The sequence below is a fragment of the Zootermopsis nevadensis genome, unplaced genomic scaffold, assembly GCF_977971745.1.
Source record: "Zootermopsis nevadensis isolate Lab colony 2312 unplaced genomic scaffold, Znev_1.0 Znev_ptg000011l, whole genome shotgun sequence".
NCBI lineage: Eukaryota > Metazoa > Arthropoda > Insecta > Blattodea > Termopsidae > Zootermopsis > Zootermopsis nevadensis.
This window is the reverse complement of record NW_028259143.1, coordinates 11002961-11016584: the sequence shown is the minus strand read 5'-3', so window position 1 is coordinate 11016584 and position 13624 is coordinate 11002961. Positions and strand designations below refer to the sequence as shown.

Genomic DNA, 13624 nt, shown 5'->3' with positions numbered 1-13624 from the left:
ACATTTACAATATACAATATATCACATATCATATTCCTGTCCCCAGTAGTCTGAAGGTAAATGAAAATTTTGTCAACGCCGCTATATTATTGATTTACATTTTATAAGAAATTATCGAATTCTAAAGAAATCGACAATATTGTGACTCAGCCGCGAACGAAGTGTAGTTTAACTGCACATTATCTTATTCAAATATCCATACAGCAGCTATTGTACTAACTTTTTATGTAAATACGAACTAGTGGATCTAACATTCTTCCGTAACAATCGTCTATGAATTGTCTTCACTCTACGCATGGGAAGAAACAAAGCTGTAATCTACGATTGTAATGACGATCATCAAATATTATTATCAGAGTTCAATTATGATGTAAGTAATTTTCTATAGGCCTGTTTATATACTTTCTATCAGGAACATAATACAAAGGGAAATTGTGTGGTTGCTGTGGCAAAAGGTGTCATTAGTTGCGCAGTGTAGGAAGTTTTTCATATTGTCTATTTTCCACGGCTTTTGTCTGTTAGGTCCTCTGCCTTGTTCCAGTTTAGAAAACTAACTTCTAAAACTATGAATCTCTTAGACAGTTGGTAGAACAGCTTTGATGAAGGTTCTGCCATTCAGAAATGTCAAACGTGGTGAATTTTCGCGCAGGATAACCTCAGATGGGAATCCCGAGTCAGAGAATTCTTCGTTCAGTCTCAAAGATCAATGTTCAAATTGTGGCTAACGTGCCAGAATGACTGGAATATCGCCGCTGAGTGGTTAGCATTCCTGCTTTTTATTCGGGAGGTACCGGTTTCAAATCTCAAACCGGCTATCTTGACTGAGGTTTTTGTGATTTTGCGCAGTTTTGCATGGATAGTTTATTCAACAAAGCCACTACCACTTCCTTCCACATCCTTTATAATTAATGACTCATTAATCATCCGATAATGTAAAGTCTGAGCTACTAATATTGTCGTTAGATAAACCACAGATAATACCGAATATCAACAAATATGACACACATTCGGTTAGTAGCTTGTATTCAATGTCGTAATGTGATTAACCATGACACGAGATTCTAATTTCTTGAACACACCGTTAGTTGCAAACCTACAAGACCTTGCACCTTGTAGCGGTGATTGGCGTCAGACCGGTGCAGATAGGTTTCGGGCACTTGCCAAGTTGAGGTGGCGTGGAATTAGAAGGCAGACCGTTACAAGAACTGTAAATAAATTTAAAAGTGAGCTACTGTGCTAGCAGATGAAAAACACCTCAGGGTATAACAACGGGAGAAGGTCAGTGGACTTGCCTTGGTCGCTGAAGGAATGTTTGGTTCGCTCAACGGGAAGTGGTATGTGACGACGCGCGTATCGTACTACTGGTCTGATAGGATTCCTGTGAACAAACAGTTCTTAAAGCGCGGTATACAGACCTACTGAACAGAATATAAACAAAATATTTTAAATTTTTGGCACGGAAACGTATTTTTCCCAGATACATTCATGCGAATAGCGTGAGCTCTGTTTTTGTAACTTCAAAATGAAAACTTTTAAGTTCGGAAGAAAACATTATTCGGAATCCTATTAACGAACCGTGTCTGTCCGTTTTCTGATACCGCACTCTCATAGACACTAACATTTCGATTTCTGTAAAAGCCAATATGATGGCTATGGCATTTGGATGACTCTCCATCTCGGATATTTTAAAATATTTCGGGGTAGCTCAGTTAGTACAATGACTGCCTTCAGACTGGACGACCGGGGTTCGATCCCCGACGAGGGCAGAAGATTTTTTTTTTTTTCCCTGAGTCTTCTCAGCGTCCAGACCGGCTCTGGGGCCTACCCAGCCCCCTATCCAATGAGTACCGGGGTCCTTTCACGGCCGGGGCGTGATGCTAACCATCACCCCCATCTAGTGCCGAGGTTAAGAATGAGTAGGAGCTATACCTCCTCCCGCCCAAGCGCCTACATGGCGTATAGTGGGACAGATTTACTTTTACATGCACTGAACAACAGTAACATGGCGGCCGTGTGAACGTGTAAGGAAAATTCATTCAATGTAGGATCTTGAAATTTTGTATGATGATATATTTTGGGGAAATATTTAAGATTTAAAAGTTCACTTGTACCCTGAATATTGAGGCTATATGTTTGTTCGGAAGTTTTGTAACTATCTACGGAATTATAACGCATTATAACCAGAAAATATACAGTGAAGAATATTTTTATTGCTTGTGAAATTTGTACCCCCCCCCCCCAGTATTGTTAGGGTGATTAAGTCAAGAATAATGAGATGGGCGGGGCATGTAGCACGCATGGATGGGACGAGAGGTGTGCACCGGGTATTGGTCGGGAAGCCTGAGGGGAAGAGAACGCTGGGGAGACCTAGACGTAGATGGGAGGATAATCCCAGGCGGGATTTATGGGAGATAGGAGTTGAAGGAGACTGGATTTTGTTGGCCCAGGACAGGGTCCGGTGGAGGGCTTTGGTTAATTCGGTGATGAACCTTCGGGTTCGGTAAGCCATCTAGTTAGTTAGTTAGTTAGTGAAGAAAGATATAAATGTTTTGGCATACATGAAATTTCTGTTACTAAACTGGGGTTTTTATGGCTGTGGCTCCAAAACAGATTTGGCCTGATAGGAAAACGTTCTTCGACAGTACCAGAACCTGCTTCAAAATAGGAGGCACGCCGTTCTCTGTCACCATTGTTTCCGATGTCCGCGCTAATGCAACGTTTTCTCTCTCAGGTAGAAAGAGTGGCATGCCATGCTACGATGTCGTTACAGTTCATACTCTCCGGGGCCTGGGCGTGCTGACGTGAAAATTGTCTTTTCACTGTCTAAGTTTCACGACGCAGCGACACTCGACTGCAGCTTGAGGAGAAATCTGGTTAAAGTCACCATAAACGCATGAAAGCATTAGAGCGCCGTGGAAGTGCATTTGGGTGGTATTAAACGTAATACCAAATGGACGTGAGGAGTTAGCTTCATGCTACAACACTATATCCCCGGGGAAAATCCTGAGTAGGAGCTGGGTGCTTCTGAAACCAGTGTGGACGTACTGACGAACAGACAAATTTCTGCTCACACTGAGAATCGAACTCTGACCGCCCAGTTTGTATCTAGCAACTATACTGACCGCGTTGTCAATAAAAAGTCCGAAAAGTCAGGAAAAGCTCGTTTTAAGCCGAAGTTAAAATAAATATGACTTAGAAGTTAAGTTTCTATCTTATAGAAAACAATTCGTCTCGATTACAAGAATCAGATGTGGGAATTTGAGGTTTTCATGGCGGTGAGTCTGAATATGGCTGTCTTCTGGGTTGTTGCGCCTTGTAGTCTGGTATAAGTGTACCGACGTTTCAGATGCCCTTGGTGGAGGCAGCAAGGACCTCTGAAACGTCGGTAAACGTCTACCAGACTACACGGTGCAACAACCCAGAAGACAGTCATCTTAAGAATCAGATGGTTAATGCTGTTCAGAGAAATAATCGCTGTTTAGTGTGAGAATCGTACGTAGCACATAAACTCACTTTGTGGGCAAAATGTAGGGTTGCTGAGTTTAAAAGAAGGTTAACGGTACCAAGTACGGTATTAAAAATTTGGATATCATCCAGTAGTTCTGCATCCAAGAAGAACACGAAACATGTGTTACAAGGGCAGATTGATCATCTAGCCAACATAAATATGTAGAAGTAGTTTAGACTGATAAGTTTGTTTTCCAACCAAAATATGGTACCCTCGTGTCTTCTATGCCATGCGCTGTATATCCTGTCCATCTCATCCTCCAAATATTGTACAGGAAATGAATGTTACTAATATGGATAAGCGCGTTACTTTGACAACGTTACGTGTGTTTATAGTTCTCTACTTTATGACGTATCGCTGAAGGAAATATGGTGTGGTCGCCTCTTAAGAATGCAGCCGGTGTTGCGATGTAGGGCCAAAGGAAGGAGAAGCCGATTTCTCTGTTCCGCAGAGAAGAACCGTGGCCACGTAAAGAGGTCGGCGGATCGCAATACACTATGCGACTTTAGCTTCCAGGTGCATCGTGAGAAAGCTTGTAGGTGTATTCGGGCATCCGAAGGAATTACAAACAGTATTTGAGTCAGACGCGACCTGACGAGTCATTTGACAGAGTGAACGATCTGTAAAAATTGCAGTCCACGATTGATTGACAATACGGCGACTTGCTATCAAATACTAATTTCTGATACACAGTGTAGAGAAAGTATTGAAAACCAATAGGAAATTATGAAGGATATTAAAGTTTTGGGGTCTTTACTGCGTAGAAATATACAATAAGAGAGATATCAGGTTGTCACGATTGCGAGTATGAAGATGTGTAAGCATCTCTGAAACGTCGGTAACAACCCAGAAGACAGCCATCTCCAAATATTTAATATTTTTATTTACTGTACCTACAGGTGTGTGTGAGAAGGTGAGTGAGGTCTAATCCAGGTTCTGTTCAATGCGTGTCTTAAGATCCTGAGAATTACTGAAGGTTTTTAACATTTATTTTGACTGCAAGACTTTCTAACGAGGCAGTCGTGTGAGGTTGGCATGAATGTTCTTTTAAAGGCCTAACGAAGAGTGATCTCCCATGTTAGGAGTCTTACCGTCTGTCTGATTGGATGGTCTCCGATGTAGACTAGAATAATAAATAATAATAATATATATCGTTCTGTATCAGTGTAAAACAACTCTAAATACAATCCGAGTGTTTGAGATCAAAGCGACGAGGAAAATATTTGGACTTAAGTGGAGGATGGAATAAATTATATAAGTTATATTCATCCCTATATATTAAAGTGTTCAAAAATGAGATTTGTAGAACACATCAGCACCCATTTGGATGTAAAATTAACACAAAATACTGGCTCAACAGCCTGGAAGGAGGTGACCGGTTCAAGAATTAGACGTAGGTGGGAAAATTATATTACAATGGATGTTACAGAAATATGATACTGACGGTGTTAACTGGGTCAAAATATGTTTGAATAGAGGGCTTTCACGAACATGGTACTGAAACTTCAAGTTTCATAACAGGAAGGAAGTTCTTGACTAGCTATTTGACTTTGCAAGAAAAAGCAATGCTCACTTGGGTAATAGGTTCAGGAGCTGGAATGTGACTGGACACCGCAACTGAGAGACGGGTATTGGCATTATTTTCGACGCCTGATACCAGCACCAAAGTCAGATTCGCCTTTTTGTGCTTGTTTCTAGGCCATAATTGCTACCAATTGATCTAATGTAGCAAATGCCTTGAGAGTCAACGTGACCCATCGCATTCATACCCTAAAGCACACCCACAAAGACAAGAATAAGTATGACCACGTAAATTCCATAGTCCGTGTCAGAATTCATCAGCTTTGATTTGGGGAAAAAGTTAATATCATGTTTGTGTGACTAAATGAAGCAATAATCTGTAAAACAAACGTTTCAGGGTGTGATATTAACGCTCAGTAACAGAAAGTAATTTAAAAAATTTAAACCTGTATTTAAAAGGTAAGTTTTGCAATTTTTGCACAATGAGGAAGTCCGAAATTTGTACTCTTCACAACATATTACTAGGATGATCAAATTAAGGAGGATCACATTGGTGGGTCGTGTAGCATTCATAAAAGATATGAGAAATGCGTACAACATTTTGGTTAGGAAGCCTGAAGAGAAGAGGCTATTCGGAAGATATTGACGTAGATAGAAATATAATATTGAAAATTATCTTGAGGGAATAAGGTGGGAGGGTGTGGAATGAAGTCACCTGGCTCAGAACAGGGACTCTTGTGAACACGGTAATGAACATTCGGCTTTTGACTGCCTGAGTAAGTGTAAGCTTCTCACGATGGACTGTGCACTGTCTTCCACATCGGCTCTAAAGCTACCAGAATGCTACAAAGCAAAGTTTACAAAATTACGTACATGACAGGAACTGCACTCATGGCACTTTGGCAAAAATTGTAGGGCTTACATGTCTTACAAACCCACTTCAGTTTTAAAACGACTGCTGCAAGACTTCGGAAAACGTCTTTTGCTTTGTGTGCACAACTTCGGCTTCTGGGAATAAGCGGAGTCAAATATTTGAGGTTTTTAAACGTTTCGGCAAACATTGCAGTTGCCATATTCAGACTGAATGCCTTTGATTTGGGGGAGGGGGGTTGGAAGTCCTTATATAGATTTGGCAATTGGATTTGAAAGATGTGATTGGACGAACAGAGTAGCTATGTCTTTGTCCAATAGCCGATGATGAAAAGAGTTAGGATAAAAGGTGATGGAAGGAAGAAGCGAAAAGGAAGATGGTTCAAAAGGAAGTAGGATAAAAAGGACAAAAAAGGAGTGAAAGAGGAAAGGTGAAATCGGGCTTGCTCATAATGTGGGTGTCTGAAAGGGCGATGAATACTTATGAAACATGTAGACTTGTAGCACGTCGACGCATAACTTTGTCCCCACTGCGTGAGAATAAAGTATTCTCTGTTACTATGCTGTTATTCAAAACTACTTTTCTTGTTTTCACGGATTAGGCAACTAATTGTCTGTACCGTCCTGAAAACCTTATTTTAGGCCATGGTCCTTTTCTTACTCTCACATCATTCATACAAGAGCCTTGTATTTATCCCATGTGTAGCTGTCGTTCCAAATATATGATTCAATTAAAGTTTCCCACATCTTTCAGTATTTGGTCTAATCGGATATTTGTTGCCACTTTTGTTCAAATACTGTTTCTGTCGCCCCATACCCGTAATTATTAATATGTTAAAGAAATTCCCTACATTAATGTCGTGTTCTATCTAATCCAAGATAGAACGTATTACAAAAATGTAACAGAGCTGTGTAAATATATTCAAAAGTACTAAATATTTGTACATTTGTGATACTTGGCTAACAAGTACAGGAGCTCAGGACCATTCAGACGGTAACAAAACAATACGAGACATTATTCGCGCAGACAAATCTCGCTCAGTGAGAGGTTTTTGTTTCAAGGTGAACCACAAATTCCGTTCAGTAACAACACAACAGTTCAGCATGTAACCTTCTGCTCACCTTCGAATAAGATCACTTGACAAAAGAAAGTACACACATGCGTATTGTTTCACTACAGTCAACATACCTGCTACAAGTATTTCTATTGTATTTCACAGTTTAGGACCATATATTTGTGTGAAATACGACATTTGCGTTACATAATTCTTTACACTGTCACGAAACCAAACGCCATTGACCAATCTGCAATGTATTTCTATTCGGTAAACCTCAGACCTGTGAAAGCCACTATATTATTTTATTTCGCAGTTTCTGAGTAGAGGTCTACGTTTTTTAAAACACAATCTATCTGCATTATACAGTCATTAAAGAAATTATCTGAATGTCGCAGACCAACTTTCTTTCTTAACACATGATATGTGAAAATGCCAAATGAAAAATTATTACTAATGAGAATGTTATTAGTAGAGTAAAGGTAAAAACAGATAAATTTTCCATCGCCTGGGTACCACAGATGAAGATAAAGTTCCAAGAATTCTTAATCTCGGCTCCACATGGGGCTTGAGTAGTTTTACGCTTTGACTGCTTTATCCCCTGGGATAGAGCCCCTGTTACTCACTAGATAGAGGGCTGGCTGAACTTCGGAGTTAATTTTGTCGAAGAGAACAATTCCTCCTTAGGTGGGCATATAAACTTGACTGTCCACTGTACTGACTGTGGTCGAGTCACACAGCCGACAAAATTCGGGTAATATTAAGTCATAACAGTGGAAGGGTCAGGACAAACATGCGACAGTAACAACGAGTCAGTAAGCACCGTGATTGCACATCTCATGACATTTTTCATCGTGTCAGCAAACCAAGTTCTGAGCTACATGCTTGTTTTCTTGGGATACCCAATTCGAATCTTTGTTGGATTTCCGACTATCCCGTGCAAGTTTTTATTGAATTCCTTACATACTGCTTGGAAATATACAAGACCCCTTCCGTCGAAATGATTTCAAGACGCTACATAAACTCACCACTCGAAACAAAATTTATATATAACCTAAAAATCTATCGAATAGAGTAGACCTGTATTTGAGTAGATTTTAAATATTCTGTGTCATTAATAGCAGTATCACGGTATAAACATTATATTATAACACATTTTGTTCTTAAATACGTATGAAAAACAAGTTTATGTTTTGCCTGGTTTTATGTAACTTACGAATTTTAACCGTTGCAACATTTTCTAACGCCCCTTGTTATAAACAGCTGCCTAACGTAGTGCCCGCAGTACGTTGTGTTCTTTCTCCAACAGCTGTTTGGTGTTATTAAGCTACGTCTAAATGTTTTGACGATAGTGTGCTGTCAAATTCTTTCAGCCACAAGGTAGCCAGCAGGGTCTTTTGAATAGCGAGCGTCTGGATTCTGGGTTAGAGACTAGCTTTGTTTAAAGGGTCAGAACTCAATTTCTATGGCGTTGTGTTAGGAAGAACGATGATGGATAATATCCAGAAGAGTTATCGTGCTTATGAGCTGAAGACAATGTTATAATCTAGACCCTATTATAAGAAAATAAGTTTCAGTGTTGTAAATTATAATGAACTCTTAGAGTGTTGTAGCTGCAGTGATGAACATTCGGGTTTCAACATTGCAAGGGACGTAGAAATTTAGTTAGCCAATAAGTGCAGAGGTAAGTGGGTATGAACTTACATGGCGGACTGCGAGGTTTCACCTACTTAGACGAAATCTCGCAATCCGAGATCATTTTTGAAATTTGTAGTGTCTCAATTAAATTTCACAGTAAAATATGTGGATATCGAGCAAACACAACGAAAATAACACACGTTATGCTAAATAGTTATCTTTTACTGAGTTAATTCAGAGATATTTATGTCGTGTTCCTGTTTACTTATCAATCTGCTTCAATTAAACATAGGATTATCTTCCAGAAACTTACCTTAACACTAACTGCTTTTACATTTGGATTCCTCTCTAACTCTCTTTGTTACTCTGAAGCAGAAAGTTGAGGTTTAGACCGCTGACTGTCTGTAAGGATGAGAGGAACTTACGTCCCTACTGAATCTAAGTTCCAGACTATTCTTTCTGTGTTCTAGAAAAGTAATCTCATTACAGGGTAATGTCTGTTGCATTTCGTACAATATTTTGCAGGTCTTGGCATCGCTCAGCTAACCATAATATAAAATCATTACTAGAACTGCTTGTGCTTCCTGCAATGGAAACTTCACTGGCAACATACCTTATAAGGCTCCTTCTGCAGACCCTGATGATAAACTGGTTCACAGACCAATGTAAAATTGTACGTATCACATTTATTTTGAGATATTATTCATATACCATGTTTTAATTAAAATTAAAGTTACGTGATTCTTAAGTATGAAGTATAACAATCTTTATGGTCGGTCGTTCGACTCCCGTCAGAGGCATTAGACTCTTTTATCTCCTACAGCTGGGACTCACTCAGCTTCTTGTCCACTGTGGAATTCTGCCTTCAATTTCTCTTCTTCATCTGGTGTCGAGCTTTTGAAATACGCAGAACCTTGTTTCCACATCCACCCATTGCGCTCCAGGTAACAGTAACGAGGTGTTTAACAAATGGGTTACTATACCGTTGCTTTAGACTCAGGCCTGCTACTTGCAATTTCCGTTTTTATATCAGAATCCAAAGGTTCGACACAACAGCCAGAGAATTAAACACAGTCATGAGTCATTTCATCTCCTTCTGAATAAGGTATCCAAAATGCTACTCCACTGATATCCTGGTCATATTCTTTGTGTTCATCTAATCATATACCAAGTCCATCTTAGTCTTTAATATATCATTATTGTAGTGACTCGTAAAAATCACGGTCTTGTTCTTTATAGGCCTATAATGTACCAAATCGCTTGATTATTGCATCTTTCTGAGGTCCAAATATTTTCCCGAGGACTTTGTCTTCAGACACTAGGTCTATTAATCTGCACTGTTTTCCTTCTTTATGGTCACTGCTTTCTCTGCATTAAGTTGCTGTAATCTGTAGTCAAACGTAAGATAAATGTATCTCTACATCTTGACCCAACAACTCGGCCCGTAAGTGTACAGGATATCTCAGCCTTGAACGATCTGTGTTCCGGTAATCCTTCTGAAATAAAACTTGAACCTTGACATACAGAAACTTTTCCCAACCATATGATAATTCTATTCTTCTTGAAGGAATTCCACATATCGGACGAAACAATACTGGGTGTTTACAACAGGCCTAGATTTCATGTGGTTTCCACAATCGAATATTATTGTCTTCAATAGGAAACGCATTTTTGAAATGTTCGTTCTTCCGACAGATTTCGTTTGGACAAGAGAAAACTTGTCTTCCGGGTTTTAAAGAAAAGAATACATATTTGCACCATCTCTGTTTCGAGTTTTTATTGACAACAATAACTAATCATAGCCTATATTAAACTGCATACTTTCCAATAGTAGTTATGTGTACCACTTGCTTTAACGTTCAGTAACTCGGCATTCCGTGTAATAAATCTATGGGTTTGATTTTCAGAGTAAAACGTGATAATTTTAATGAAACTTTATTAATCCAAATATACTTAGGAGAGATAGAACTCTGTTCGCCATGTACAGGTTTTCAAGTAATCTCTGTACATGATATACGTATTTTCAAGTCTATAACATGCAGAGATTAGCGAAATGTTTATTTTTGTCTTCTTTGGTGCCTGGGATTTATGACAATTGTTCACTGTTTACATAAAACCGTGCTACCAACCTTGACAAAAAAATAACCATGTTGCTTATCTCTGTATGTTGTAGACTTGCAATTACGTATATACTGTACAGAGATATTTTGAACATCCTGTATGTCGTTGGACGCAGGAAACCAGCTCTTAAAACATTATTGAGATGAGTTTTTCAAGTGTTATTTTTCCATGACTTCATTCGCAACATAACTACAAGTAATGTATATAATTACACATATTTGGTAATCCTCTGATGTCTATTTCGCGTGTTTTGCATGTCATAATATCAGCCCAAATTCTAGCATTCTTCTCTCTTTGTTTTAGCCACTTTATAGTTGATATACTGCATGTAAGTCGTCCCTGGAAGCAGACACAAATCTTACGCGTTTGTCAGAGGACTGCAAAGCATTCCTTCGCTTTCATTCTATATGCATTTAGACAAGGAACGGTGAAAGAACTTAAAACAGAAACTACCAATTATTGCCCCTCGGTGATGAGACACCCCACCTGGTATCAGACCCAGTCTTCCGTGTAGACTTTGTCTCTGGTGATACTGTAAAAATCGATATTCGAAGACCGTTTCTCTCGTTGTACCAAGTAACAGTACAAATTAATCCAAATAAATGAAATTTTTTGTTTATATAATGACCCTTTATAACCCCACAGGGTTGGGGCAGCCATTCTTTCTTTAGCAACGGGCATCTAGCAGAAGTTTATACAGGTGTCCCGAAAAGATTTATACACATAATACGGAATATTAACCTTCTGTATACAACTATTTGGGACACCTTTATGACTTGTGTTGGGCACCATATGAATCTATTGAATAAAATAGAATTGAAATAATTATATAACATTATTTTGTCACGAAAGACATTTTCCAAAATGTGTTTTGGCTCAATCTGTCTCTCAAAAGGTATCCAGCAAATTTAAAAAATATCATTTATCGACATTTTAAAGTTCTCAATATCACCCTAAAACCCTTCTGAAGGCGCAGTGGCGCCCACAGCCACACGATTTGTGATCCCTACCGTAGGTCACGCAGCGGGTAATGGTAGGACACCAGTGAGTTACGAATAGCAAATGAAGTGTAAATGTTCATTGTCCGTTTCAATTTAAACTTTACTTTTCGATGAAATACAAACTTTTGTAGACGTGTGAGATCTGCGGTGAGGATAATGATGGTCTACTGGGTTTTGGCTGTGTGTAGACTCGTCTACACGGTACCAAATCGCAGAAGAAAGTAGTTCTCATTTTCAGCATATTTAGAATGCTAGTAGCCTCTGCAGCTCAGATAATACATGGCTTCTAATCCCGGCGCGGTCTTTTTAATTTTTTAATCTCTACCATAATAGCGACTTCTTTGTCGGCCCAGTGGATACGGGGAACACTTTCTCAAGGGATAAGACGACAAGAGCTTTAAGCTGATTGCTAAGATAAATCTAGTGACTAAGTTAATCAGATGTCTATGTTTAAGTCTTGTTTTTCGTATCATGGAGTCCAGGCATAGGGACTGTTTCTATTCTCACTTTTACCCTTATCTTAACGCTTTATGAGTATCGAGAGATTTGTCGAAATATTTAGTTTAGTAGCCCTGATGTTATTTTCAGAATTATGGGACAGTACAAGACTTTGAAAGACACCTCGGAAGTCTTAACGACGTTACTGCTGAAAATAGAGATCTGAAATAATATCGTTTTATAATGTTCGTTACTGACATTACCTTCGATTTTTGATCAGTTAACATGGGATGCAGACGCATAGTGTTAGACTACATTGCCTCTGAAACATTTTGATTTTGGAAACTAGTCTAAAAGTGTAAACAAAAGGACGCGGGTGCCCTATCAAAAGTAGCAGTTTTGCATAATCATTTTTTATAGAGTAGATCTTTAAGGGGGTTAAGACGGCGCCAACCATTGTCTTCCACGTGCTGATGATACCTGGAATGCTTGAGTCCTTTCCTTCGTGGAATGATGCCATGTAAAGGCGAAGAAAGTCCTAGTATTTCAAGCAGTAATGATTTGGCAATACGTATTTACTTCCGCGGTTAAGCTGATATTATATTTAGCAGCCGGCATACAAAACATATTTTCGTGTGAATGTTTAAGATTTCCTTTCATATATTTGGTGATAAGTCTTAGTTGACGGAATATAAAATAGCGAGTATTTTAAAAGCAACGACGAAAACTTGTTTTTTCTTTCAAACTTCTCGAGTCTTTGTTGAAAACTCCTGTTTCCTTACCTTGTCCTGTTATCCTGCCACAGCAACCAAGTAACACAAACACCAAAGTGGGACACACTACAAACAATTTTGGCACCACAGCCATCGCCACAGACTGTCTGCACGCATTTATATTACCACTTAACTTCGCGTTCAACACCTTGTCACTTTTGGTCACACCTTTCACACTGCCATCTGTCAGGCTTCTCTGCACGTTGGTCTGAGTAAGACTGCCCGAACTCCAGGCGAGAGGCGAAAACCGGACCACAAGAACTGGTCACGTGGTCTCTACGTCACACACAAGTCTTCTTATAACGGTATCAGGTTGTATTGTCTCAAGGATACATCGCGGTAACTCCGTGACGGATTACATGATCACCCGATACACCTTTGTGTTCAGGACGGTGGTTACTGGACATTTCCAGGTCTTCAGGCTTAATTTATAACAGCGCGGTAAATATCAAGCCAAAACAGATGCTGAACTATATGTTCTCTTCTCCAGAACAGACCACATTAGAGCCAAGAGGGTTACGTATGTAGGCGTTGTATTGACGAGTTAGTATTGAAGTCTTGTGGTCATTTCATTGAGACTTCTTGAAGAATGTACACGTAAATTCTGCAAAGATTTTGGAAGAAACTTTTTTATATAATGGGCATGAAATAATAATGAAAAAAAAACTCGGGGTGTGGCTGTGTCGGGACACGGCAGTG

At 39.2% G+C, this 13624-nt stretch overlaps 1 protein-coding gene and 1 long non-coding RNA gene across 2 annotated transcripts in view; one reads left to right on the top strand and one right to left on the bottom strand.

Moving 5' to 3' along the window:
• Positions 1–13161, bottom strand: part of fw (CUB and Sushi multiple domains furrowed) — a 73857-nt gene extending 60696 nt beyond the window's left edge. The window contains exon 1 of the mRNA XM_022076580.2: positions 12935–13161. Within this exon, the coding sequence (XP_021932272.1) occupies positions 12935–13019 (85 nt within the window). The 5' untranslated portion in view covers positions 13020–13161. The remainder of the gene's footprint in view (positions 1–12934) is intronic.
• LOC110835884 (uncharacterized) overlaps positions 1–13624 on the top strand; it is a 95798-nt gene that overhangs the window by 77785 nt on the left and 4389 nt on the right. The window lies entirely within an intron of this gene.